Source organism: Callithrix jacchus, chromosome 5 (genome assembly GCF_049354715.1).
Source record: "Callithrix jacchus isolate 240 chromosome 5, calJac240_pri, whole genome shotgun sequence".
Taxonomy (NCBI): domain Eukaryota; kingdom Metazoa; phylum Chordata; class Mammalia; order Primates; family Cebidae; genus Callithrix; species Callithrix jacchus.
In genome coordinates this window covers 103,593,068-103,617,548 of record NC_133506.1, presented here as the reverse complement: position 1 = coordinate 103,617,548, position 24,481 = coordinate 103,593,068, and the positions used below count along the sequence as shown (strand labels likewise).

Here is a 24,481-nt window from a genome sequence, read left to right as displayed (position 1 = left end):
CCAAGTAAAATTTCAGAGTGAGAGATACAGGCCTTTATTTTACTCATTTCTTACAGATTAACCCATGTAGTGTTCAAGGGATTTATGTAAACTATGTGACAAAAATCTATTGTGCATGTTTCTATTGGAACGTGTTATCTGCAAAGAGTGCTAAGATCTACTTCAAAGTACTTTCTGTATTTTAAAAAAAAAGCTTCAAAATATCTTACTCATCCTTACAAAATGCCAGTACTAGGACTTGGCAAGACAGAGGGAATGTTTCATCCTTGATATGGGTCTTCCTCAGTTGCCAGGAGACAGTGGCTTCCTAGACAGCTGTCTACTTATACTCTACACCAGCTGCCACGCCTTTACTGAGCCAAACCTTTGTGCTTATATTGTGCTGAGAAATCCCACAGGTGCTTCTGCACAGGTGATACTAGTAATATTAATCATCTTCGATTTGTACTGAATGTCAAATCTTATCAATCCAGTAAAACAGATTATGAATCATGTTAGTGAATGAACAAGGAAAGTAGTTTTTATGGTATTCAAATGACTGTTATATCCAAGGGAATGGTGGTAGGATTTTATCCAGATAGGTTCTACTTTTGTTCAACCTGAAGCATAACGATAATTTACGTACACTGACTGGTTTCATGTCCATCTCTAAACCATACTCTGTTGTGTATGTATATAGCCCATTATTAAATACTTAGAAATTCAACCGCTTATGGACTGCAAGATCATGGTCTCCCTAGATGATATCCTTGTATTCTATACCCTACTCTGCAACTTAATATTAAATGAGTCTTTGGTTTGCTTCAATGACATAGAATATTCCTAATGTTAGAGACTGGGGTAGAGTCCCTGAGTCAAGTTCTTTCCAGCTAGGGCTGGGTATCTGGTACAATGCCTGACAAGGTGTAGTGGTCATGAAGTAGAAACACCTAAAATATCCAGGGTGTCCAGAAATTTTTAGGATTTTCCATACAATTTCATTTATTCATTTAAAACTATCCAGTGACAGAGAGCCTCAAAAGAGATAATTTGTCTGTTCATAGAGGAGGTTCTGGCCTTCTAATGGCTGAAGACCTTATATGCAATTGCCTTGGTTTTTACATCCTCTGTCCTTGCTCAGTCTTTCATTATTGAAACAGATGCTTCCCAGCTTCCCGGAGGGGCAGTGAGGAGGGGGCAGAATATGCTTACTTGTTGTCCCCTGCCATACTCTTACTTTTCCAAAAGGTAGCTCAATTGGAACTCAGCTCACCTAATTTAGAAATAAAAAATCCTGGCTGGGCTGGTGGCTCACGCCTGTAATCCCAGCACTTTGGGAAGCAGAGGTGGGCAGATCACAAGGTCAGGAGTTTGAGACCAGCCTGGCCAACATAGTGAAACCCTGTCTCTACTAAAAATACAAAAATTAGTAGGGTGAGGTGGCAGATGCCTGTAGTCCCAGCTACTCAGGAGGCTGAGACAGGAGAATTGCTAGAACCGGGGAGGCAGAGGTTGCTGTGAGCCAAGACCAGGCCATTGCACTCCAGCCTGGGTGACAGAGTGAGACTCTGTCTCAAAAAAAAAAAAAAAGAAAAAGAAATAGGAAATCCTCATCATCGAGGCCAGTTTTAAAGCTTGGAGGCACTATATCAGAGACACCCAGCACGTAGTGACAATGACCACTAAGCCGTGTCTTAGTCCATCCTGGCCAGATAGGTTGCATTATTTATACATATCACTTTTACTACCATACATATTAACTAATCAAAACCACCAGCCAAGTGTCCTGTTTTGGAATCCAGAGTGTCAGCTTTCTCTGTCTAAAACATCCTTCCCCTTGTTTCTTTAGCTGGCTAAGTTCTCCATGTCCTTCAATAGTCAGCTCCAGCACCACTTTTGTTACATTTTTGAAACAACTGTAGGCTCAGGTCGGCCCCCTTAGCACACTATAATGTAATTGTTATTTACCTTCCCATAGTCTCTTTGAAGGTAAGGGCTATCTTCTATCATACCTATTTAACACTAAGCACAATGCTTGGCATGAGCTGGGGCTCAAGAAATGTTAGATGAATGAATTAGTAACTTAAACTTACTAAGGAACCTTTACTCAATTAGTATTTATTGCTTAGCTACTGAGTGTTCCGCAGTGAGTTCTAGCTTATAGGGAAAAATACAAAATTTGATTTTTGTCATGAAGAACTTAAACAGTCTATTTGAGGAAATATAACTAAAACAACCAAATTTATCAAAAGCAGTTGTCCTATATACTCTCCCCACTTCCCACACATTTTTTAACCTGTTACTTCTGACTCTTGTGCCAGGCTCTTTCTAATAAATGGCACTTGCCAAGATCACAATATTCTCCACGCTTCTAGACCCAGTAGAAAGTTTGCCATTTTAATCTTACTTGACCTCTTTGCATTATTTTCATCTTGAAATGCTTTTTCCCTTCTCTTCCATGATATCATACTTTTCTAGCTTTCCTTCTATTTCTCTGTCTTTCTCAGTGTCCTTTTCTGGCTCATTCTCTGCTACTTGATCTTCAAATATTAAAGTCCTTTAACCTGTCACTCTATATTCCATCCCTGAGTGCTCTCATTCCAACATGACTTAGGTTAGTTACCATCTATAACGTTCATGACTTTTAGATCTATACCTTTGGTTCAAACACCTTCTTTGAGCTCTATCCCAGTACATCTAACTATTTATTCAATATCTGCACTTAAACACCTCAGTTTCAAGAAGTCATTGTCCTCAAGCCAAAAAGTAGGGTATTAACCTGGACACCTTCTAATGCTCTCTCCCTGTTCATTTCTAGTAAGTCATTAAATCCTGGTGATTTTACCTTCTTTTCTCAAATTTGTTCATTTCTGACCATCCCCCACTGCTTTCATCCTAGTCTGAGCTACCATTATCTGTCACCTCCCCTATTGCAATAGTTTCCTAATTGGTATGTTTACATCCAATTGCCCTCTTCCAGTCTATTCTTCATCCATAACTGAAGTGATTTTTTAAAGACTAATCTTACCATGTTGTTCCCCAAGGTGAAACCTTTTACTCTCTGAATAAAGAACAAATATTTTTTTCTTGAGATGGAGTTGCACTCTGTCATCCAGGCTGGAGTGCAGTGGCACAATCTCAGCTCATTACAACCTCCTTCTCCCACGTTCAAGAGATTCTCCTGCCTCAGCCTCCCAAGTAGCTGGGACTACAGGTGCCCACCACTATGCCCAGGCAATTTTTATATTTTTAGTAGAGATGGGGTTTCACCATGTTGGCCAGGATGGTCTCAATCTCTTGACCTCGTGATTCACCCACCTCGGCCTCCCAAAGTGCTGGCATTACAGGTATAAGCCACGGTGCCTGGCCAAAAACAAAATTCTTAGCTAAGCCTTTGAGACCTTCTTTGGATGGCCTTGTCCTTGCCTTCCTTTCCAGCCCTGGCTCCTGCCTCTCTCCCCACGGTATACTCCAGGCACACAATATTTCTTTCCCTCTTAAACATTCTGTGCTTCTCCCTACCTCAGGGTCTTCACATATGCCATTCCCTCTGCCTATACCACTTTTCTTCCTCTTTATCTAATCCTACCAATCCTTTACAGTTCAGGCTCAGATACCACTTCATCATGAAATTGAATTGGGGTCTTCCCTTATGAGTGCTCGTAGCTTCCTGTGTTTCTCCTTCATCGCACTTACCACAATTGTGATGGTGGTTTCCTCTGCTATAATATAAGCAGGAACTATGTCTGTCTTATTCACCATTGAATTCTCAATATCTAACACTGTGTCTTATGAGTAATGCTCAATAATGTTTGTTAATTAATTAACCTATTCCAGTCTGCTTTCATAATGAAAGTTTTCTTTTGATTTTATTTTATTTTTGCTTTTTTGTTTTTAAATACATAAGATTATTATGAGATAGTCTTAGTGCTCAATAACTATGAGCATCACCTCATTTTCACACATCTCTTAATTTAGAGTAATTGAATGTTTAACTTTGAAATATCTGGAATTAGTGATTAATAATTAATGAGGATGCTATAATAAATGTTCTTTATCATTTTAGAAAATTACAAAGAGGCCTAATTATTCATCTGCTTAAAAATCATTGATTAACAAATTACATAGATTTTTCTTAAGTCATTACATTATATCAGGATCTTCATTTATGTAATAATATATATATTGAATAAACAAAGATAAAATCAGAAGTTAGTATAAGTAGGCACATATGTCATATGGATTTTTAATAGGATAGAATACTCATCACAGGAATAATATGGACATACTCCAGGAATGCAAGAAATTCAGTTTAGCTTTGTGAAACTAAGACCACCAAAGCTTAAAAACAGACAAACACTGAGCTTATTAACTTGCCAGTACACCAGTGAAGACTCCACTGAATGGTTTGTGGAAGGGGAAAATTCGGGGGCTTTTAATTGTTTTATAATAGCTATACTTATAAGAATTAAAAATTTATCACATTGTATAGGACAGAGTGAGTCCATAGGTCTGTACATGATTGATTAAAACAAGTCCCAGTTTTTAGTGGTCAAGAAAGAGTCTTCAGTTAAGTGCAGCAATAGTCTGATATACTGAGGTCACTCAAAGTTCATGGTCAATTATCCACTTAAGCTGATTAGAACCAGTTTTGACAAAATCAGCATTCACTTTTGATATAATCTATAGGCAAATATTTCTGTAAATAAAAGATATTCCTTATACAGCTTGAATTGATGGATAGAATTTGGATTGTCACAACCAGAGTGGGGAAGCATTTTTGCTTCTACTCTTTAATCAGATTTATACTATGCTTTTCTTTAAAAGATCTTGAAACACTCATTCATATAGGAAAACTTTTATTAGTTAGCTTTTGCTGCATAACAAAATACTCCAAAACTTCATAGCTTAAAGCAATAGCATTTATTTGCTCATGATTTTGTAGATTGGTAACTTTGGGCTGGGGTCATGGCTCATCTCTGTTCCTCATTGTATCAACTGTACTCACTCATGCAATGCAGTAAGGTGAAACCTTTCAACATACCCCCTTTACTCTCAGAATAACAACCAAAAGTGGTGGCCTTAATTACTTTTGTAGTGGTTGTCAGACTCTTTGCAAAAACAATAGAGGTAACTGGATCATCATCCAGCAGGTGAATCTATGCTCATTTCCAAGATGGTATTATAGTGGAAGGATTCCCAAGTTCAGTAAAAGAGGGCAAGCCCCAGTGTTCAAGCACTTTTCAACTTTCTGCTTACATTTGGTTTTCTGATGGTCCATTGACCATCTGTCACATGGCCAGAGGCAGATACAAGGAGTACAGGAATAGACTCCACCTCTTCATGGGAGGAGCTGCAAAGTTATGTTGCATACATACAGACATTCATACAGGAATGGGAAGAATTTATGACTATTTTTGCAATTTTCCATACTGTAGTTTTTCTTCCCTTCCAGTCCCCTTATACTTAGTATGAATCTGCTTATAGGCTATGTCTACCCTGTACTGCCCAAATTAAGAGTTTTGGATGCTTTAGAATTCTCTGGATTAATGTAAAGTAAACATGTTCATGAGATAATGCAGGCTATTGAAGACAAATTTTGGAAGATGGCGCTGTAGGATCAACTCAGTATTGCAGCTCCCAGTGAATCTGCAGAGGGTGAGTGGATGCCACATTTCCATATGGATCTTTATTCCCCACAGACCAGGAGATTCCCAGGTGTAAGAGCCCCATAGGCTGCCAGTGCGGCAGTTTGGGCCGGCGCGGCTGTTTGGGCCAGCACGGCTGTTTGGGCCGAGGCCGCAGCACAGTGACACTCCGTACAAAATACACTGGTTTGGTTGCCCTGTTAAACCGGCAATTCAAGATTGCAGAAGGCAGATTAGCACATTCATCTGATTAAATGGGACTTTAACAGAAAGCCAGGCCAGGAGATTCCCGGGCAGCAACATGGTTTGAGCTGACGCAGTGGGTCACTGCACGAGAAACCACACAGATCCTGGCACCCTTGCAGAAGGTGACTGGAACACCAGGGAGAGAGTCAACCATTCAACTTAAAAAAAAGGGCTCTGAGGCAGGGAGCCAGGTGATCAGGCTCGGCGGGTCCCACCCCCACAAAAACAAACAAAACAGCAATTGGAAATGCTCAGGGTTGAGAGTTTCACGGCAAGTACAGCTGAACCCAGGACACTGCAGCTCGGTGAGGGAGGGGCGTCCGCCACTACTGAGGCTCGCGACCCCTATGGAGGTACTCTGCCATTGCTGACGCAGCCTGCTGTTGCCGAGGCAACCCGCCATAACAGAGAGAGTCCGCCACTACAGAGGTGGGCCACCATCACCACTGCAGTTCTAACCACACCCATATAAACAGGACTACAGGGAATTTTACACACGGCAGCAGGGCAGAGCCCACAACAGCAGGGCGGAGCCCACGGCAACAGGGCGGAGCCCACAGCAGCTCATCATAGCCACTACAGGCAGGCAGTGCCTAGACTGCCTCCTAGCTGGGCAGGAAAGCGCAACAGATACTCATAAATAAAGCCATAACTCCCTGAGACAGAGCACCTGAGGAAAAAAAAGGGGCTTTATGAATTCTGCTGCAGCAGACTTAAACATACCTGCCTGGCAGCCCTGAATGAAAAACGGAGCTCACAGCTCAGCATTAGAGCTCCTATAAAGTACAGTCTGTCTCCTCAAGCAGCTCCCTGACCCCTGTATATCCAAAGAGTCACCTCAAAAAGGACTGATCAGACTGACATTTGGTGGGCATCATTCAGGGACAAAGACAGCAGAAGAAGAATCTGGTAGCAACCCTCATGGTTCCGCAGCTGCTACAGGAGTTCCCCAGGCAAGCAGAGCCTGGAGTGAATCTCGGCAGTCCTACAGCAGTGGGGCCAGACTGTTAGAAGGAAAACTAAGAAACAGAAATACTTCGTCATCAACAATCTGGACATCTACTCAGAGACTCAAACTATACTACAAGGCTACAGTAATCAAAACAGCATGGTACTGGTACCAAAACAGAGATATAGACAGACCAATGGAACAGAACAGAGGCATTGGAGGCAACACAACATATCTACAACCATACAATCTTTGATAAACCTGACAAAAACAAGCAACGGGGAAAGGATTCCCTGTTTAATAAATGGTGTTGGGAAAACTGGCTAGCCATGTGCAGAAAGCAGAAACTGGACCCCTTCCTGACACCTTACACTAAAATTAACTCCAGATGGATTAAAGACTTAAACATAAGACCTGGCACCATAAAATCCCTAGAAGAAAATCTAGGCAAAACCATTCAGGACATAGGAGTAGGCAAGGAATTCATGACCAAAACACCAAAAGCATTGGCAACAGAAGCCAAAATAGACAAATGGGACCTAATCAAACTCCACAGCTTCTGCACGGCAAAAGAAACAGTCGCTAGAGTGAATCGGCAACCAACAGAATGGGAAAAAATTTTTGCAGTTTACCCATCTGACAAAGGGATGATATCCAGAATTTACAAAGAACTCAAACAGATTTACAGGAAAAAAACAAACAAGCCCATTCAAAAATGGGCAAAGGATATGAACAGGCACTTTACAAAAGAAGACATACATGAGGTCAACAAACATGAAAAAATGCTCATCATCACTGGTCATTAGAGAGATGCAAATCAAAACCACATTGAGATACCATCTCACGCCTGTTAGAATGGCGATCATTAAAAAATCTGGAGACAACAGATGCTGTAGAGGATGTGGAGAAATAGGAACACTTTTACACTGTTGGTGGGAATGTAAATTAGTTCAACCATGTGGAAGACAGTGTGGCGATTCCTCAAGGACCTAGAAATAGAAATTCCATTTGACCCAGCAATCCCATTACTGCGTACATATCCAAAGGACTATAAATTGGTCTACCATAAGGACACATGCACATGAATGTTCATTGCAGCACTGTTTACAATAGCAAAGACCTGGAACCAACCCAAATGCCCATTGATGATAGACTGGGCTGGGAAAATGTGGAACATATACATGTGGAATATTATGCAGCAATAAAAAATGATGAGTTCGTTTCCTTTGTAGGGACATGGATGAATCTGGAGAACATCATTCTCAGCAAACTGACACAAGAACAGAAAATGAAATACCGCATATTCTCACTCATAGGCGGGTGATGAACAATGGGAACACATGGACACAGGGAAGGGGGCACTACACATTGGGGTCTATTGGGGGGAATAGGGGAGGGACAGTGGGAGGGGTAGCTGGGGAGGGATAGCATGGGGAGAAATGCCAAATGTGGGTGAAGGGGAGGAAGGCAGCAAAACACACTGCCACGTGTGTACCTGTGCAACTATCTTGCATGTTCTGCACATGTACCCCAAAACCTAAAATGCAATAAAAAAAATAATAAAAAAGACAAATTTTATTCATTCCCTGAATGAGTGGCACAATCAATTTAGAATCCATTTGGATTATATTTTGAGTCTCATGTACAGAGGCCCAGAAGCACAAAACTAGATTTTGTTTCTAAATATGGACATCAATAAATGGGAGGAAATGATGTCTGAGTTGAGACCTAAAGCCTGTGGAGGATCTAGGCAGGCAAATAGAGGGAGAAAAATATTTCAAGCAGATGGGAAAATGACAGAAAATCAATTTTATGAATTCATTTTTATGTCACATGGGAATCTGGAGGCACTCAGTACTTACTATAAAATATCGTTTACCTCTCTGTTCTGCGATTGGACCCTAAGCTTTACAATGGCAGAATCCATAGTAGGCGCTGAATAAAATTTGTGTAATGAATAAGTGAGTGACTGGCTTAGTGAGTGAGTGCATGAATGAATAATGCAAAATAGCTGGGTGAAAACACAGATACAGAAGAGAGAACTACAGAGGAATGAAGACAGAAATTGAGAAGAATCCTTGCTAGAGATGACGGGGAGAGAAAAAAGCAGCAGAGGATGAAACAAATAAACAGCAGAAGGGGAGATAAGCAGAAGAGACTGGGAGCTCTGAGAGCTAAGTGGTAATCAGAGATTTGGCTGGTTAGCAACTGCATCAGAGAAATTTAGCACTCCTTTAAAATGCTTATTAAGGCCAGGTGCGGTGGCTAACGCCTGTAATCCCAACACTTTGGGAGGTCAAGGCGGGCAGATCACGAGGTCAGGAGTTTGAGACCAGCCTGCCTAACATGGTCAAACCCCATCTCTACTAAAAATACAAAAAATTAGCCAGGCGTGGTGGCAGGTGTCTGTAGTCCCACCTCCTTGGGAGACTGAGGCAGGAGAATCACTTGAAACTGGAAGGCAGAGGTTGCAGTGAGGCAAGATCGCGCCACAGCACTCTAGCCTCGGCAACAACAGCAAAACTCCATTTCAAAAAAACTAAAAATAAATAAAAATTTAAAAAATACTTACTAATCCTCCAGCAGTTCAGACACAGCTGCCTGTCTGCTTTAATTTTTAAACTTCAAAATTAATTTTTGAATGCTTGTTTTTCTAGAGAATTTTGAAGACCTTATATGGACATAAGGTAATGACTTAGATTTTTAGTAATCTTTGTGTTATCAGAGGTATCCAGTTGACCAGTTCCCACTGAAAATATTTCTGCATTTTAAAACATGTCAGATCGCCTTAGTCTTTCTTCTACGAAAGATGAAGACCTGCCTGAAACATTGTTGGGAAAAAATTGCACTTGAAACCAGCGACTATTTTTATTATTCTGAGCCAATCTATTTAATCTTGATCAAAACCAGTTTGGGACTTTTGGAGTCCTAATAGGAGTGATGCACATAGGTACAATGAAAAACACAGGTTTTCCCCCATTTTTAACCTGAGTGACACGGTTGTAGCTGCAAGGGTAACTTTTATGCTCAGGATCTCAGCAGTGACTGGCAAAGCATGTGACTTTGCCTAGATAAAGGCAATTAGCCAAGATATACTGCTAGACAGATTTCTCAAAAGTCTGACCCAAGGCATCAGAATGACCTGGGATGCTTGTATAAATGCATCTTCTAGGCTTCCACCCTAGACCTGAAATCAATCTTTTCAGATGATATCTGTGTCCAGGGAAGAGAGAAGCTCAGTACCCTAAGGCCTTAGTGCATCCAATCTTGCCTTTTCAGTATATATAGCAGCTTCTAGAGCTATTTTTACTACCTGTTTTTTAAGTTGTAAATCAATAACTTATATACATTTGTGAGGTCAAAGTGATGTTCTAATTTTTGAATACAATGTGAAATAATAAAATCAAACAAATTAGTATATCTATCACCTCAAATACATATTTTTTTTGTGGTGAGAACATTAGAAATTTACTGTCAGCAATTGTGTAATGTACAATACAATAGATCTCAAAAAAAAAGTATTCATCTTGTCTGAGATTTTATACCCTTTGACCATCCCCTCTCCATTTCCTTCATTCCCAGCCTCTGTAACCACCATTCTACTCTCTGCTTCTATGTGTTCGTTTGTTTTATATTGCACAAATAAGAGAGAACTTGTGGTATTTGTCTTCCTGTGTCTGACTTTTTTCACTTAGCATAATGTTCTCCAATTCATTCCTGCTATCAGAAATGACAGAATTTCCTTCTTTTTTAGTATATTTTACTATACTATCCTTCTGTATAGTATTCCATTGTATTTATAAACCACATTTCCTCTATCCATTTGTCTGTTGGTAGATATTTAGGTTGGTTCTATAACTTGGCTATTGTAAATAGTGCTGCAGTGAACATGGGCGTGCAGCCATCTCTTTGACAAACTGATTTCAGATCTTTTGGGTAAATACCCAGAAATGAGATTGCTGGATCATATAGTAATTCTGTTTTTAGTTTTTTGAGGAATGTCCCTACCATTTTCCATAATGTTTGTACTAATTTACATTCCTATCAATACTTCTTAAGTCTAGTACTTAGTTGGGTAAAATAAGGCCTACCTCTAGAAAAAGTCAAACAGTAGAAAGCACCCTATGATTGATGCCAAATTCAATAAGTGCTTGGGGAAAGAAGGGTTCACTACAGACTTGAAACAAAGATTTCATGGAGAAAAAACAGGCAAGCAGTTTGAAAGAGAGTCTGAATTCCTGTATTCTAATCTGAACTAAATCCAAGGGTATCAACGCAACATGTTTTCTATATCTACATCCTGCAGAGTATCCAGGCTGAAAGAGAATGTCAAACAGAATAGAAAACAAAGAGAAAGCATAGGCAAAATCAAAGTCAAGGTGGCCAACACACGGAAACAGGCTCTGCAGGAGCAATTCGATGAGTGGATTCTAGACCCTAAAGGAATGATTCCAGTGTCAGTGGTAAGCAAATGGGGGGTTTATGTGAAAGGTAGGTGGGGTAAGTGGTAAGAGAACAGTTGCCAGAATACTGAGTAGCATACTAGAAGCCTCCTTTGAAATTTTCAGTACTGCTGAGGTAAGTCTTGACTTGTCTGATCCATGAGTGTTGATTCCTTCAATTTCTCTTGAGCATTAAAAAAAAAAAATTCTAGCTAGATTTCTAAAATCTTGACTCCAGCTAAGGTTCCCAAACTCATCATTATAAACAGACATATATTTCATTTGTGTGTTTGTTGTGTGTGTGTGTGTGTGTATGTATGTATGTGTGACTACTTCTGTGAGACCTGTGAGACTGTCACTTAGCTCTAGAGAACAACTGTACTCTGAGAGTTAAATGGTTTTCTTCGGTATATATGGATTTGGAAATACTTTTTCATTAGATACAATGCTAAGCATATTTTCAGTTTAAAGTGAATGATTAAAAAGAGACCAGGGAAGACAAGCCACAGACTGGGAGAAAATATTCACAGAAGACATATCTCTTTGGGTGTGGTGGCTCACACCTATAATCCCAGTACTTTTGGAGGCCAAGGTAGGAAGATTGCTTGAGGCTAGGAATTCAAGACCAGCCTTCGGAAGACCAGCCTTTCCATAGGGAGACCCTGTTTTTACAAAACATTTAAAAATTAGCCAGGCTGTGGTTCCAGCTTCTCGGGTGGCTGAGGTGGGAGGATTACTCAAGTCCAGGAGGTCGAAGCTATAGTTCAGAGACCCCTAATATAAACTACGGACTTTGGGTGATAATGACATATCAGTGTAGACTTTATTGGCTGTAACAATGTGTCACTCTGGTGCAGGATATTAATAATAGTATACAGCTGTGCATGTGCATAGAGTGTGTGTGTGTGCACGCATGTGCACGCGCACACACAGTGGGGGAGCTCTTTGTACTTTCTGCTCAGTTTTCCTGTGCACTTAAAACTTCTCTAACAAACAAAATGGTTTTAAAAATGGACCAGGAAGAACTCTGAAGTTTTATCTTCAGTAATTGAAGAATGAAGAAGTATAGAGAATTCTTTGGGTGGCCAAAGTGCTTGCCAAAAGTGCCTTAGCTCCATCATGCCAGGTCTGAGAGTTGCTAGAAATATCCCCTGTAGGAGGCAAAATGGGGTCACTGTCAGCACCTCAGTCCTAATCACACAAAAAGGTTGGGAATCATTGAGAATATATATGTAAAATAACTTTTTATACCCTTAAGAGGAGACTTCGAAAACTGTGGAAAAATTGAATTAAAAGATAATAAAAAATATAAACTCTATATGTCAACATAAGCTCCATCAGGCTGGGTGCTGTGGCTCAGGCCTGTAATCCCAGCACTTTAGGAGGCTGAGGCAGGAGGATCACTTTTGCCCAGGAGTGCGAGACCAGCCTGGCCAACATGGCAAAACCCCATCTCAAATGTTAGGTTGGTGCAAAAGTAATTGTGGTTTTTGCCATTACTTTTTAAATGGCAAATAAATAAATAAAAAGGGTCTCCATCAAGTTCCAGACACTTGTAAGTGATAATACCAGCCATTTAGTCCATCGCTAGAGAACTGAGGTCCTGGGAGTTTAACCATTTCAATGCAGTCTTTTTTTGTATTATTAACTGAAGAAAAATAGGAGTCCTTTAATGATTTTTTTAAGATTAGAAAATAAAGAGTCAGAAGGGGCTAAATCAGGACTGTAAGGTGGATTCCTAATGATTTCTCATTGAAACTCTCACAAAATTGTTCTTGTTTTGTTAGTGGAGACAGGTGTTGCCATTTTGTCCAGGCTCGCACAAACTCATAGTTCTTCTGCCTCAGCCTCCTGAGTAGCTGGGATTACAAGTGTGTGCCACTGTGCCCAGCTTGCCCTTGTTTGATGAGAAGAATGAGCAACATCATGTGGAGGAGGACTCTCTGATGAAGCTTTCCCAGACATTTTTTTTGCTAAAGCTTTAGCTAGTGTTTCTCTGAACATTCTCATAGTAAACGGATGTTAAAGTTAATAAGCAAAATGCCTTAAGCATCCCCAAAACTGTTGCTTTGACCTTCTGTTGATCAGTCTGCTTTTGCTTTGAGAGGACCACTTCCACCTCTTGGTAACCAGTCATTGTTTTGATTGTGCTTTGTCTTCAGGATCACATGGGTAAAGCCATGTTTCATCTCCTGTTACAATTCTTTGAAGAAATGCTTCAGGGTCTTGATCCACTTGTTTAAAATTTCCATCTGAAGCTCTGCTTTTATCTGCACCTGATCTGGGTGCAATAGTTTTGGCACCCTTGACTAGAAATTTTTTCAACTTTAATTTTTCAGTCAGAATTGTGTAAACAGAGCCAGTTGAGATGTCTATGTGTTGCCTATTGCTTCTGCTGTTAATTTTTAGTCCTCTTCAATAAGGGCATGAGCAAGATGATTTTATTTCCTTGAAAATTGGTGTGGATGGTCTGCGCCATGGGCTTTATCTTCAGCAGCATTTCATCCTTTCTTAACATGAATTATCCATTTGTAAACTGCTGATTTCTTTGGAGCATTGTCCTCCTAAACACTTTATAAAAAACCAGTGATTTCACAATCCTTTCAACCAAGCTTCACCATAAATTTAATGTTTTTACTTCAACTTAAGCAGAATTCGTGTTGCTCTGATAGGGGCTTTCTTCAGACTGATGTCTTATCCTTTTTAGTTATTCAAGCTAGATCTTGTTTAGACATAACAAGTTACTACAAGTTTATTTTGGTGCAAAATTTTGAAATCCATGCATAGTTTTTTCATAATACACATTTTCTGTGAACTTTTTGAAGACCCCTTGTAGAAATTACATGTGACTTATTGCTATTTCTGTTTTTGAGTTGGAAAGATCACCCAATACTAAAATAGAAAGACTATAGATGGCTTTTAGTCTAAAATAACAAATATGTGGTAACTAAGGAGTAGCATATGGTTTCGTTATTTTTTTTTTCTCTTTTGATTTGCAGATTCAGAATGCTCTTCATGAATTCTTTCAAAATCCAGATTTCAAGCTTGGTAAGTCTGCTTATTACTCTGATATTTTTATTTTTATCTCTTTTTTGGGTGGGGGACACTGAATTCAGATGAAGAGTCAATGCAATTAGGCTCTTCCATGCTTTCCAGATAGAGAATGTATAAAAGGAGAAAAGCAATCTGTGATTCTCAATCCTTTTAGTCTGGTGTCCATTTTATTACCAGTTCTCTCCATACTCTTATTATACTATGATATTCCTAGAAAATATTTCTTACATACACACAATTTTTCAAGAAAAATATGATGTAATAACTGTGATATAAAGGAGAAATATAAAGAAAAGCATAAGAAAATGATAGGCACTGGTCAGGCACGGTGACTCATGCTAAGATTCACCAGAGTTGAACACTGCCTCCCTAAATTCCTTGAATTTCCTTGACTCTACCCACTCTTATAAGCTATACTTAGCTATAACCCTCCTGGGGTCATTCTCTGTTTCTCAAATGTTGTTCCTTGAGTTCTCTTTTCATGTTACATAAATTTCCCTGGGTAATCTCATCCAGTTCTGTTACTATAGATATTAGGCTTAAGACTTCTTCAGAGGTAAGGTGTAGTGGCTCACGCCTGTAATCCCAGCACTTTGGGAAGTAGGCAAATCATTTGAGATTAGGAGTTTGAGACCAGCCTGGCCAACAAAGTGAAAGCCCAGACTCTACTACAGTACAAAAATTAGCCGGGATGGTGGCAGGTGCCTATAATCTCAGCTACTCTGAAGGCTGAGGCAGGAGAATTGCTTGCATCCAGGAGGTGGAGGTTGCAGTGAGCCTAGATCATGCCACTGCACTCCTGCCTGGTGACAGAGGGAGATTCCCTCTAAAAAATAAAGAAAATTATATGCACTGTATTTCAATATATAAATGCTTTGTTACAACTTCACTAGAAGACATAATGGAATAGTCAGACATTTCTACCTAATTATAATGAACTTTTAGATTTAAGAAAAGTAAAACTGTGTACAATTGACTATTTTATTTGTATTTGACATTATGGAAGGGGGCAAAATGAATATATATACATAGAATTTCAAGAAATGCAGACTGACACAGGTGTCTTGTATTAGGATTCAGATACAATTTATATTACTTCCTACTACACAATTTCTGAAATGGTGAACAACTCTTGATAAAGTTGTAGAATTAAACAAAGTATAATTCTCCCTCAAATTTTCATGGAAGTTGCATTCTTGGAAAATTCCACAGCAAAATTATATTCTGCATTTATATGTAAAATAGAGTTGGGTTCTAGGTTCAAAATTATTATAAGCAGGTTCTTCATCTACTTGAATGTCCTGCAGAAGGGGGAAAGTCTTTATTGTGCAGGAATTATAGGAGTTCTGCCTCTGCTCCTATTCCTCATCACTGTGGTAATAAAAACTCACCCACAAATTTCCATCATGCTCCCTGGGAGGAAAGGAGGACAGTACCACTCCTATGGAGATTCGCAGATTTTGATGCTTTTGTTTTCAGAAAGATTTCCCTATATGAAATTAGGCAAAACAAACAAACAAACAAACAAACAACAACAACAACAAAAAACCTCTCTTTTCCCATAGGAACTAGAGTTTGGGTCCTGAAATTTACATAATTTATATCCAATAGATTTTTTTTCCATTTAATTTTTTGACTACTTTTGTTACACTGACAATGATACATTGTCTGAAGTCTGTTGTCACTTTTAAAAATAAAATACGCTTCCCATCTTCCTGATCACTGATCTCCAAACATGATTTGGGCTTTACTGACAACTTTTTCTCCTTCTACTTGGTCTCACATTATCCAAAACCTGTAAGTCTTCGGTCAGCTCGCCCTTCACTCTTGTTTCAAAAAATCACTGAAATAACTTTATGTATTTTCAAATGAAGGTACAGAAGGAGTGAGTTAAGAGAGCTCAGTTTAGGATCCTAATAAAATTAGTGAAATTACAGAGCGTTCCAACTGACAGTGACTGTTTCTTCTCTCACCTCCTATACTACAGTATTTATTTTTGTACCATTCATTTGGTCAATAATCATTGAGCCCTCACCTAGTTGAAGATACTATAATGAGGTAGAGAATACAAAGAGGACTGACAAGACGTGTTTCCTGCCCTTAAGTTGCTTAAACTCCAGTCAGAGACAGACACATATATTTAATAGCAACTATTACTGCTAGAAACCAGTCTGGTTTGCATGGTCATCTGACGCTTGGGGGAAGGTCTGGGATGGAAATGTCAGCATCTAATGCATAAGCTTATGTGAAAATTTATATAGTCCTCCTATGGCCACAATAACTGATATCTCATAATTAGCACTTACAAAATTCAAGAGTGATCGAAAAGTCTTTTCTATGCTCTTGTGCCAGCCAATGATAGACAGGAAGAGTTACTGTTAGAAGTAGGAGAGGAAACCAGTGTGTAGTTCTTTCATCATGAGCTTTCATGTATTTTTCTCTTGGCAAGATCTGTAAGGATTACATAAATTGTGTATCAAATGAAAGTTTAAAAATCTTTAACTGTCACATTCATCATTATTGATCACTCTAATTTATAAAACTCTTCTTGGTTTTTGTGATATCATTCTCTCGATTTTTTTTCTTCTATTTTTGATCACCTTTTAGTGTTTTTGTTTCTTTACTCTTCTTTTGCTTACACCTTAAATTTTGTTTTCCAGAGTTTCCTTTTAAGCTTTCTTATCACTATACACACTATGAACTTTCTTATTCAAGTTCATGACTGCAGTTGATGACTCCCAATCTATATACACATTACAAAATTTCCCTGAGCCCCAGGTCCTATTTGAAAAAAAGCTACTATGAGTGGCAAATGAAAAAGTAAGTTGTACATCAAAATGATCATATTTACATAGAGAAAAACAAAAGGTACATGTATATATACATATTTATATACATATGGAAATGCATAGAAAGGTTGCTGGAAGGATGATAAACTGTTGACAGTGGTTTCATCTGGGGCAGAGAGGAATGAGAGTGCTAATGAGAGGTAGGGAAAAAAGAAGACATTCATGTTTTGTTGCTTATATTTTTGTATTATTTGAATTTGTTAACTAAAAGAACATTTTAATGTAGTATTTAAGAAACATTAAAGACAAAATAAAGTTTCTAAAAAGAAAGTGTGCAGAAATGTTTTCAGACCTGCTACCATAAATGCTGGTATAAACCAAAACAGATGTTTTTGTAGTCTTTTATACTATTGATGTGCATATTTATTTCTGCTTTATCCCAATCTAGACATTGAAAATATAGGCTTGTTTTTTAGGATTTGGTTTGTGTGCTAAGCCAGGAAAAGTAATAATTTTGTAGTATTTGGTATGTTACCCAACTATATGTCGTTCACTTTATTGTAATTATGAGTAGACATTAGCTTATAAATAATTTTATATTCTTTTAAAGCACTATAGTATAAATATCAAATATGTATTACAACCAAACTAACTAGCAAATAATCTTCATTCCATAAATAGAATCACACTGCAAACAATTGGATATTACTGACTCAACAGAACCAAGATTGAACAAAATGGAATTTACAGAAGTAAGAAGTTATATTATTTAGTATTTGAAATGAATTATTTTGCCAGTTTAAATTGTCTGTTGGTGGCTGTCACACATCATTAAATTAGTATTAAATGAAAGCACAAAACTTATTTTATACATTCTAAAATATATACTTCAAAATATTTCATCTCCTCTGAAATTAGGTTACATCTTACAATTTCTTTCAATCAGTATCACTCATGATGTGAAAGTATAAAAAACTTCCACTGACACCTTCTGGTAAGATCAAGAAAAAACAGCCTCTTATATTCAGTGAAATCTGGTTATTCAAACAATAAGATCTAAAACTTACAAACTTTCCTATGGGCCAGGCATCATATATGAACTTGAGTAACCCTCTCAGCAACCCTCTCAGTTCCTCCACTTTTACAGATGGAGACACCAAGATGTAGAAAGGTCAAATAACTTGCGCACTGTTTCACAATTAGTAAACCCAGGGAAATTTGTATTCAGTCAGTTGGTTTCAAAGTCTACATGATATTGCATATGAAATGATTCCATTGTAACAAACTTTGTTTGTGAAATAAGCAGTTTAATGGTACCAGAGTCCTAAGTCTTCCACAGCCTGCTTTAATATTTTTTCATGTTTCTCCATTTCCCCTTGTTTTTCTCTGATGAGTTCCAGAGTCAAGATAACTTTGTTTCTTTTTTCATACACCTTTGCACCATTGAAGGTGATTATGCACTATATACAGTTTCAAAGTTCTGTATGAAGGATTTCTGGAATTCTTTTCAAAATGATTATTGTATAGATAAGAATTTGACAAATTCTACTTCAGTTATATTCTAACTGTGTTTTATTAGATTGTATGTTTTTCTATTTGTCATCCATTACTCACAAGGCCAAACTAGTGGCCAGAGTTGTTTATATCTCCCCTGTGATTGACAACCCATAGTGTGAACCACATCCTTACTAATTCTCACACACTGAGCTAATATTTCTACTGCTCTAAATCAACCCAGGACAAGTACCAGACAACCAGAAATAGCCCTTGTGCCTCAGGGTCTGCCAGAATTATTCAAACCAGCCAATCCTTAACTGTTTAACCTGTCCTGGCTTGCATTTCCTGTGGAAATCCCAGGAAGCATTCTGGCTTAGGCTATCCCTTTGCTCCTTTCAGTTCTGCCTCCTGACCCAAACCTGGTGCTTCCCCTGTGGCCCTGAATGGTGTGGCATGCTTTCTTCATTTGGAAGTCTTAAATAATAAAAACCTTCTTTCAGTGGCATTAGCCACTCCATATTATCATAAATTAAAATTAAAATTCCATGGATACAAATGAGACAAGCTACTGGAAGAAAAATACATAGAGGAACAGATGATAGTATTAAAATGGTTCATGAAAAGTCAAAGCTTTACCTCTTTAATATAGTAATAAGCACAACTTAACATTTCTTTGCAAGGCACTGATGTTCAGTGCACTTGCCTATTTGTCTTATGTTAGTTTCCCTTAAAGTGGACAAGTTAGAATATTTTTCTTTTTTTTTTTTAATTATAAAAGTAGGCCAGGTATGGTGGCTCATACCAACGACTAGGGAGGCTGGGGCAAAAGGATTGCATGAGGCCAGGAGTTTGGGACCAAACTGGGCAAAATTGCAAGACCCTCATCTCTGAAAACAATTATAAAATATATTAATTTTATGATATGTGAATTATAGTGCCATAAAACGTAATATATGTTCATTATAGAAATTTAAAGACATAAAAATGTAAAGAAGTAAAAAAATTTTTAATCCACAATTTACTACCAGTAAGAGCTATTGTATAATAATAATAGCTAATGCTTTTTACCACTTTTTATGTGACATATTGTGCACTAAGGTTATTAGATGTACTTTCTTGTGCAATCCTCACAACTCAGTTATTATTATCTTCATTCTGCAAATGAGACCTAAAAAGATGAACACTTTCCTTGAGATCACACAGCACATATGTGACAAAGCAAGACTAGACCCAGGTCACCCTGACTTCAAAGCTTATCGTGGTCTTGACCCTTGTGCTTGATAGTGTCTGTTATATTTATAGTGAGACATGTAAGGTTTTAGTTTTAATTTTGTGGGTTTTTTCATATATATTTTTGGTTATACCTAATATACTGTATATCCTACTTTTTTCACTTAATATCATCCTTGATCATTTCTCTATGTCAATAAATATTCTTTAAAACATATTCTAAATTTTTTTCATTTTGAAATAATTATAGATTTACAAGAAGTTGCAAACGTAGTACAGAGAGGTCCCACATGCCCTTTATCCAGTTTCCCTAAAGGTTATATTTTGCATGACTTTAGCATAAGATTAAAACCAGAAAATTAACATGGATATAATGTATGTATATAGTATTATGTTATTTTAGCACATGTAGATATCTGTTACCACCACCAAAATTAATGTACAAATCTATTTCAGTACCACAAAAGTCTACTAGGTCTACTGGTAATGACATTTTGCCAGTTCAGGGGAAATGTAGAAACCTTACCTTCCTTTAAGTTGTTTTCCACTTTGCCACTTACAACATCAATGTCTGAAGTATTTCCCATACATACATCACATCAGGTACTGTTAAACATAATTTAACTTCAACTGTTAAACATAATTTAGAAAACTCAAGAGGAGAAGAAAAGTCTGTTGTATTTACCTATGTTTTTTGCTTTTTTCATTGTCCTTCCTTCCTGATATTTCAAGATTCCTTCTTTTATGCATTCTATTTAGAGAATTTCCTCTAGCCATTCTTTTAGAACAGATCTAGAGATGACAAATTCTATCAGTTTTACATTGTCTGAGACTATCTTTATTTTCCCTTTATTCCTGAATGATAATTTCACTGGATATAGAATTCTTGATTAAAAGGTTTTTTATTTTAGCTGTTGAAAATATTCTTTCACTTCCTTCTGACCTCCATGATTGATGATAAAAAATTCACTTCATTCAAATTAATTTTCCTCAATAGATAAGGTGTTGTTTTTCTCTTGTTGGTTTGTATTTAGCGTTCTGAACTCTGAAAGACATGAATGTTAGATCTTTTATTATAGTCCTACAGATTGCTGAGACTCTGAAACTATTATTTCTTTTTTCTTCTTTTTTTTTCAGTCTGTTTTTTTCTCTGTTGTTCAGACTGGGTAAATTCTATAATTTAGAATTCAGTCTGTTTTTTCCTCTGTTGTTCAGACTGGATAAATTCTACTGTTCTGTCTTCAAGTCATTGACTCCTTCCTCTGTCACCTCCACTCTGATGCTAAGCCCATACATTGAGCTTTTTATTTCAGTAGTTTTTGTTGTGGTTCTTTCTGAAACAGGGTCTTACTCTGTTACTCAGGCTGGAGTGCAATGGCATGATCACAGCTCACTGCAGCTTCAACCTCCCAGGCCCAAGCCATCCTCCCACTTTAGCTTCCCAAGTAGCTGGGACCACAGTCATGCACCACACCATATGGGGATAAATTTTATTTTTGTAGAAACAGGCTCTCTTTGTGTTGCCCAGGATAGCCAGCTCAAGAGATTCTCCCACCTCAGCCTCCCAAAGTGCTAGGATTACAGGCATGAACCACTATGTCCAGCCTTGTTGTTTTTTAAGAAATAGTGTCTTGGAGAGGGGAGAAAAAGAAAAGAAGAAAAAAAGAGACGTGATCCTCCCACTTTCGCCTTCTGACTTGCATTTTTCTTGAACTCCCGACCTCAGGTGATCCGCCCGCCTTGGCCTCCAAAGTGCTTGGATTACAGGCGTGAGCCACCACGCCCGGCCAGCCTGAGTTGCATTTTTCAAAATTTTCATTTTTTAAATGTCTTTTATGTCTTTGCTAGACTTTTAAGTTTTTAATTTATTTTAAGCATGTTCATAATTGCTTGTCGAATTATTTTTATAGTGGCTGCTTTAAAATCCTTCTCGGATAATTCCAACAGCTGCGTCATTTCAATGTTGGCATCTGCTGATTGAATTTTTTCATTCAAGTTGAGATTTTCCTAGTTCCTCATACAATATGTGATCTTCTATTTTGTCTTGGACATTTTGGGTATGACATTATTGATGTAGAATTTTTTGTTCCTTAGTTAAGCTAAACACCAGGTTCTTGTCTGACAACTGGGAAAAATTAGGCACGCGGACACATTGAAGGGTGAAGATATATTTATTAGGTGAAAAGAAACCTCTCCGTAAAGAAAGAGAGGGTCCATCAACAGATTCTGACCTCACAGACTGAATGCCAGGTCAGTACACAGGAGCTGAAGAGGTCCAGCTCCTCCCGCTGCATAAGGCATGAATTCCTGGTGGCTCTGCCCCATTCTTTCAATGTGCATGTGGGCCCGCAGTCTGTTGCAGACATGCCCAGGCAAGACTCTGTGCAAGGTTTCCTTATCTGCTCCTGCTCTTGTTTTAAAAAGCTTCCTCTGATACCATGCTGGTGCAAGAAGGGGAGTGCCACCTCTTTACTGCCAGGTGGGCATAAAGATCCAAGTTCCGCATTCAATCTAATTTGACACTTTGGAGGCAGGGGCAAGGTGCCTTGTTACTGCTCAGTGGACATGAAAGTTTCTGATTTCTCAGAAGGTTAAATAACAACTTAGTTTTAGTTTAGTGATATGGAACCTCAGCCTGAGTTACTCCATTTTGATGTTTAGTCTGGTCTGCTGGGCCTGGTTCAGGAGCTTAGTCCAAAACAATTGCCTTCTATAATTTTTATTCAACAACCTTCACCAGATGCTAACTCTGTGGGCACCTTGATTTGGACTTTCCAGCCTGCAGAACTGTAAGAAAATAAATCTCTGTTGTTTAACTCACCCAGTCTATGGTATTTTGTTATACGTAAGCCTGAGCTAAGACAGTTTCAGTAATTTCCTTAGATTCCCAGAAGTGGAAGAAGTATGTCAAAGAATAAATATTTGAGGTTTTAGCATCTATTTGTCAAATTGTGCTCTTGGTTATACTGATACATTCTCCTCAGCAACGCATGATGGCTCTCAAAGCACCATATTATCACTAACAGTAAGTTATACTCAATAGAATATAAGAAATCTGTGTTCTAAAAAAAAAAAAAAAGAAATCTGTGTTCTGAGGCCGAGGCAGGATTGCATGAGACCAGGAGTTCAAGGCTACAGTGAGCTATAATCACACCACTGCACTCCACCTGGCTGACAGAGCAAGACCCCATCTCAAAAAAAAATAAATAAATGTAATTCGATGGCATTTTGTTTTTTTAACTCTTATCTTTGTGATTTCTGGTGAGATTAAAGATTATTTTAAAATTTATTCTTATGTAAATCATCCATTCAGATCCTTTCGTCATCTTACCTGATGTTTATTTTTTCTTATGGAGTTGTAAATGTTCATTATATATTAAAGACATTATCATTTATGATCACAAATTGCATATATTTTTAAACTAAAAATAAAATCCTAAGCCTTCTGATGACTGAACAGACCCTGTCTTAGCCAAGGGAACCCTAAAAAAACCTTAAAAAACTGAATTCCCTGCCATGACGGGAAGGGAGGTCAGACATGCCTCATTATATCCCTTCCCCTTTGGAGTTTAGGCACAATAACTGACCTTCGTTAATGTTAAAATACAGATCCTAAGACTGACAAAACAGACTCTTTGCCAGTAAGATGCCAAGTTATAAACAAGACCTAAGGTCGTGCCAGGTAAGAGTTAAGTCAAACTTGTAGGCCACCAGTCTTGCCACATAGCATCCTTAACTTAAAACATTCATTTCTGCTGACTCCAAGTTTTAGACAGAGCCTTACTCCTTTAAACAATTGCAAATTAAATAATATCTGAATCCACCTATAACCTGCAAACCCCTGCTTCAAGATATCCCATCTTTTGAGGCCTAACCAATGTATACCTTCCATGTATTGATTTATGTCTTTGCGTGTAAATTCTGCCTCCCTAAAATATAAAAAAACAAACTAATCTGACTGCCTTAGGACCACTTAAGGCTTCTTGGGTTTGTATTTTCCTCAGACTGTGGTCACTCATATTATCTCAGAATAAACTTCATTAAAATATTTTACAGAGTGGTTTTTCTGTTAACATATTTTTCAACTTTTCTCAATTGTTTAAAAATTTTGGTGGTTTCTAATTTATAGAAAATCTTATGCAAACAAATCTATGGATTATTTTTGGAGGGTTTTTTTTTTTTGAGTTGGAGTTTCTTTCTTGTTGCCCAGGCTAATGGCACATTCTCGGCTCACTGCAAACTCTGCCTCCCAGGTTCAAGTGATTCTCCTCTCTCAACCTCCCAAGTAGCTGGGATTACAGGCATGCACCACCAAGCCTGGCTAATTTTTTGTATTTTTACTAGAGATGGGGTTTCTCCATGTTGGTCAGAGTGGTCTCAAACTTCCACCCTCAGGTGATCAGCCCATCTGTGCCTCCCAAAGTGCTGGGATTACAAGTGTGAGCCACTGCCTCTGGCCTGGAGGTCTTTTTTTATTGCTCCTATGCTTAGAACGTTCTGTTCTTCCCCAAATCAGGTAAATATTCACCTATTTTTTCTTTTTCCCTAAAATGGCTAGCAAAGCATATCACTATGGTTATTAAACAAATCTTTCCTTTATAAGTAGCTAATCTTCCAAATAAAATTTTTCTACATTACTACTTTCCT

General features: G+C 38.1%; 1 protein-coding gene across 19 annotated transcripts in view; it reads left to right on the top strand.

Annotated features, from left to right (window-relative positions):
* EFCAB5 (EF-hand calcium binding domain 5) overlaps positions 1-24,481 on the top strand; it is a 160,258-nt gene that overhangs the window by 62,467 nt on the left and 73,310 nt on the right. For 14 of the 19 annotated variants that reach the window (XR_013535801.1, XM_035303248.3, XM_008997153.5 and 11 more), the window contains 3 exons: positions 11,129-11,285; positions 14,264-14,312; positions 17,789-17,859. Coding sequence is in view for 18 of the 19 variants with exons in the window: in XM_035303248.3 (XP_035159139.2) it covers positions 11,129-11,285; positions 14,264-14,312; positions 17,789-17,859 (277 nt within the window). In the remaining variant the exon portion in view is untranslated. The remainder of the gene's footprint in view (positions 1-11,128; positions 11,286-14,263; positions 14,313-17,788; positions 17,860-24,481) is intronic. The other 5 variants (XM_078373902.1, XM_078373903.1, XM_035303250.3 and 2 more) reach the window with 2 other exon arrangements.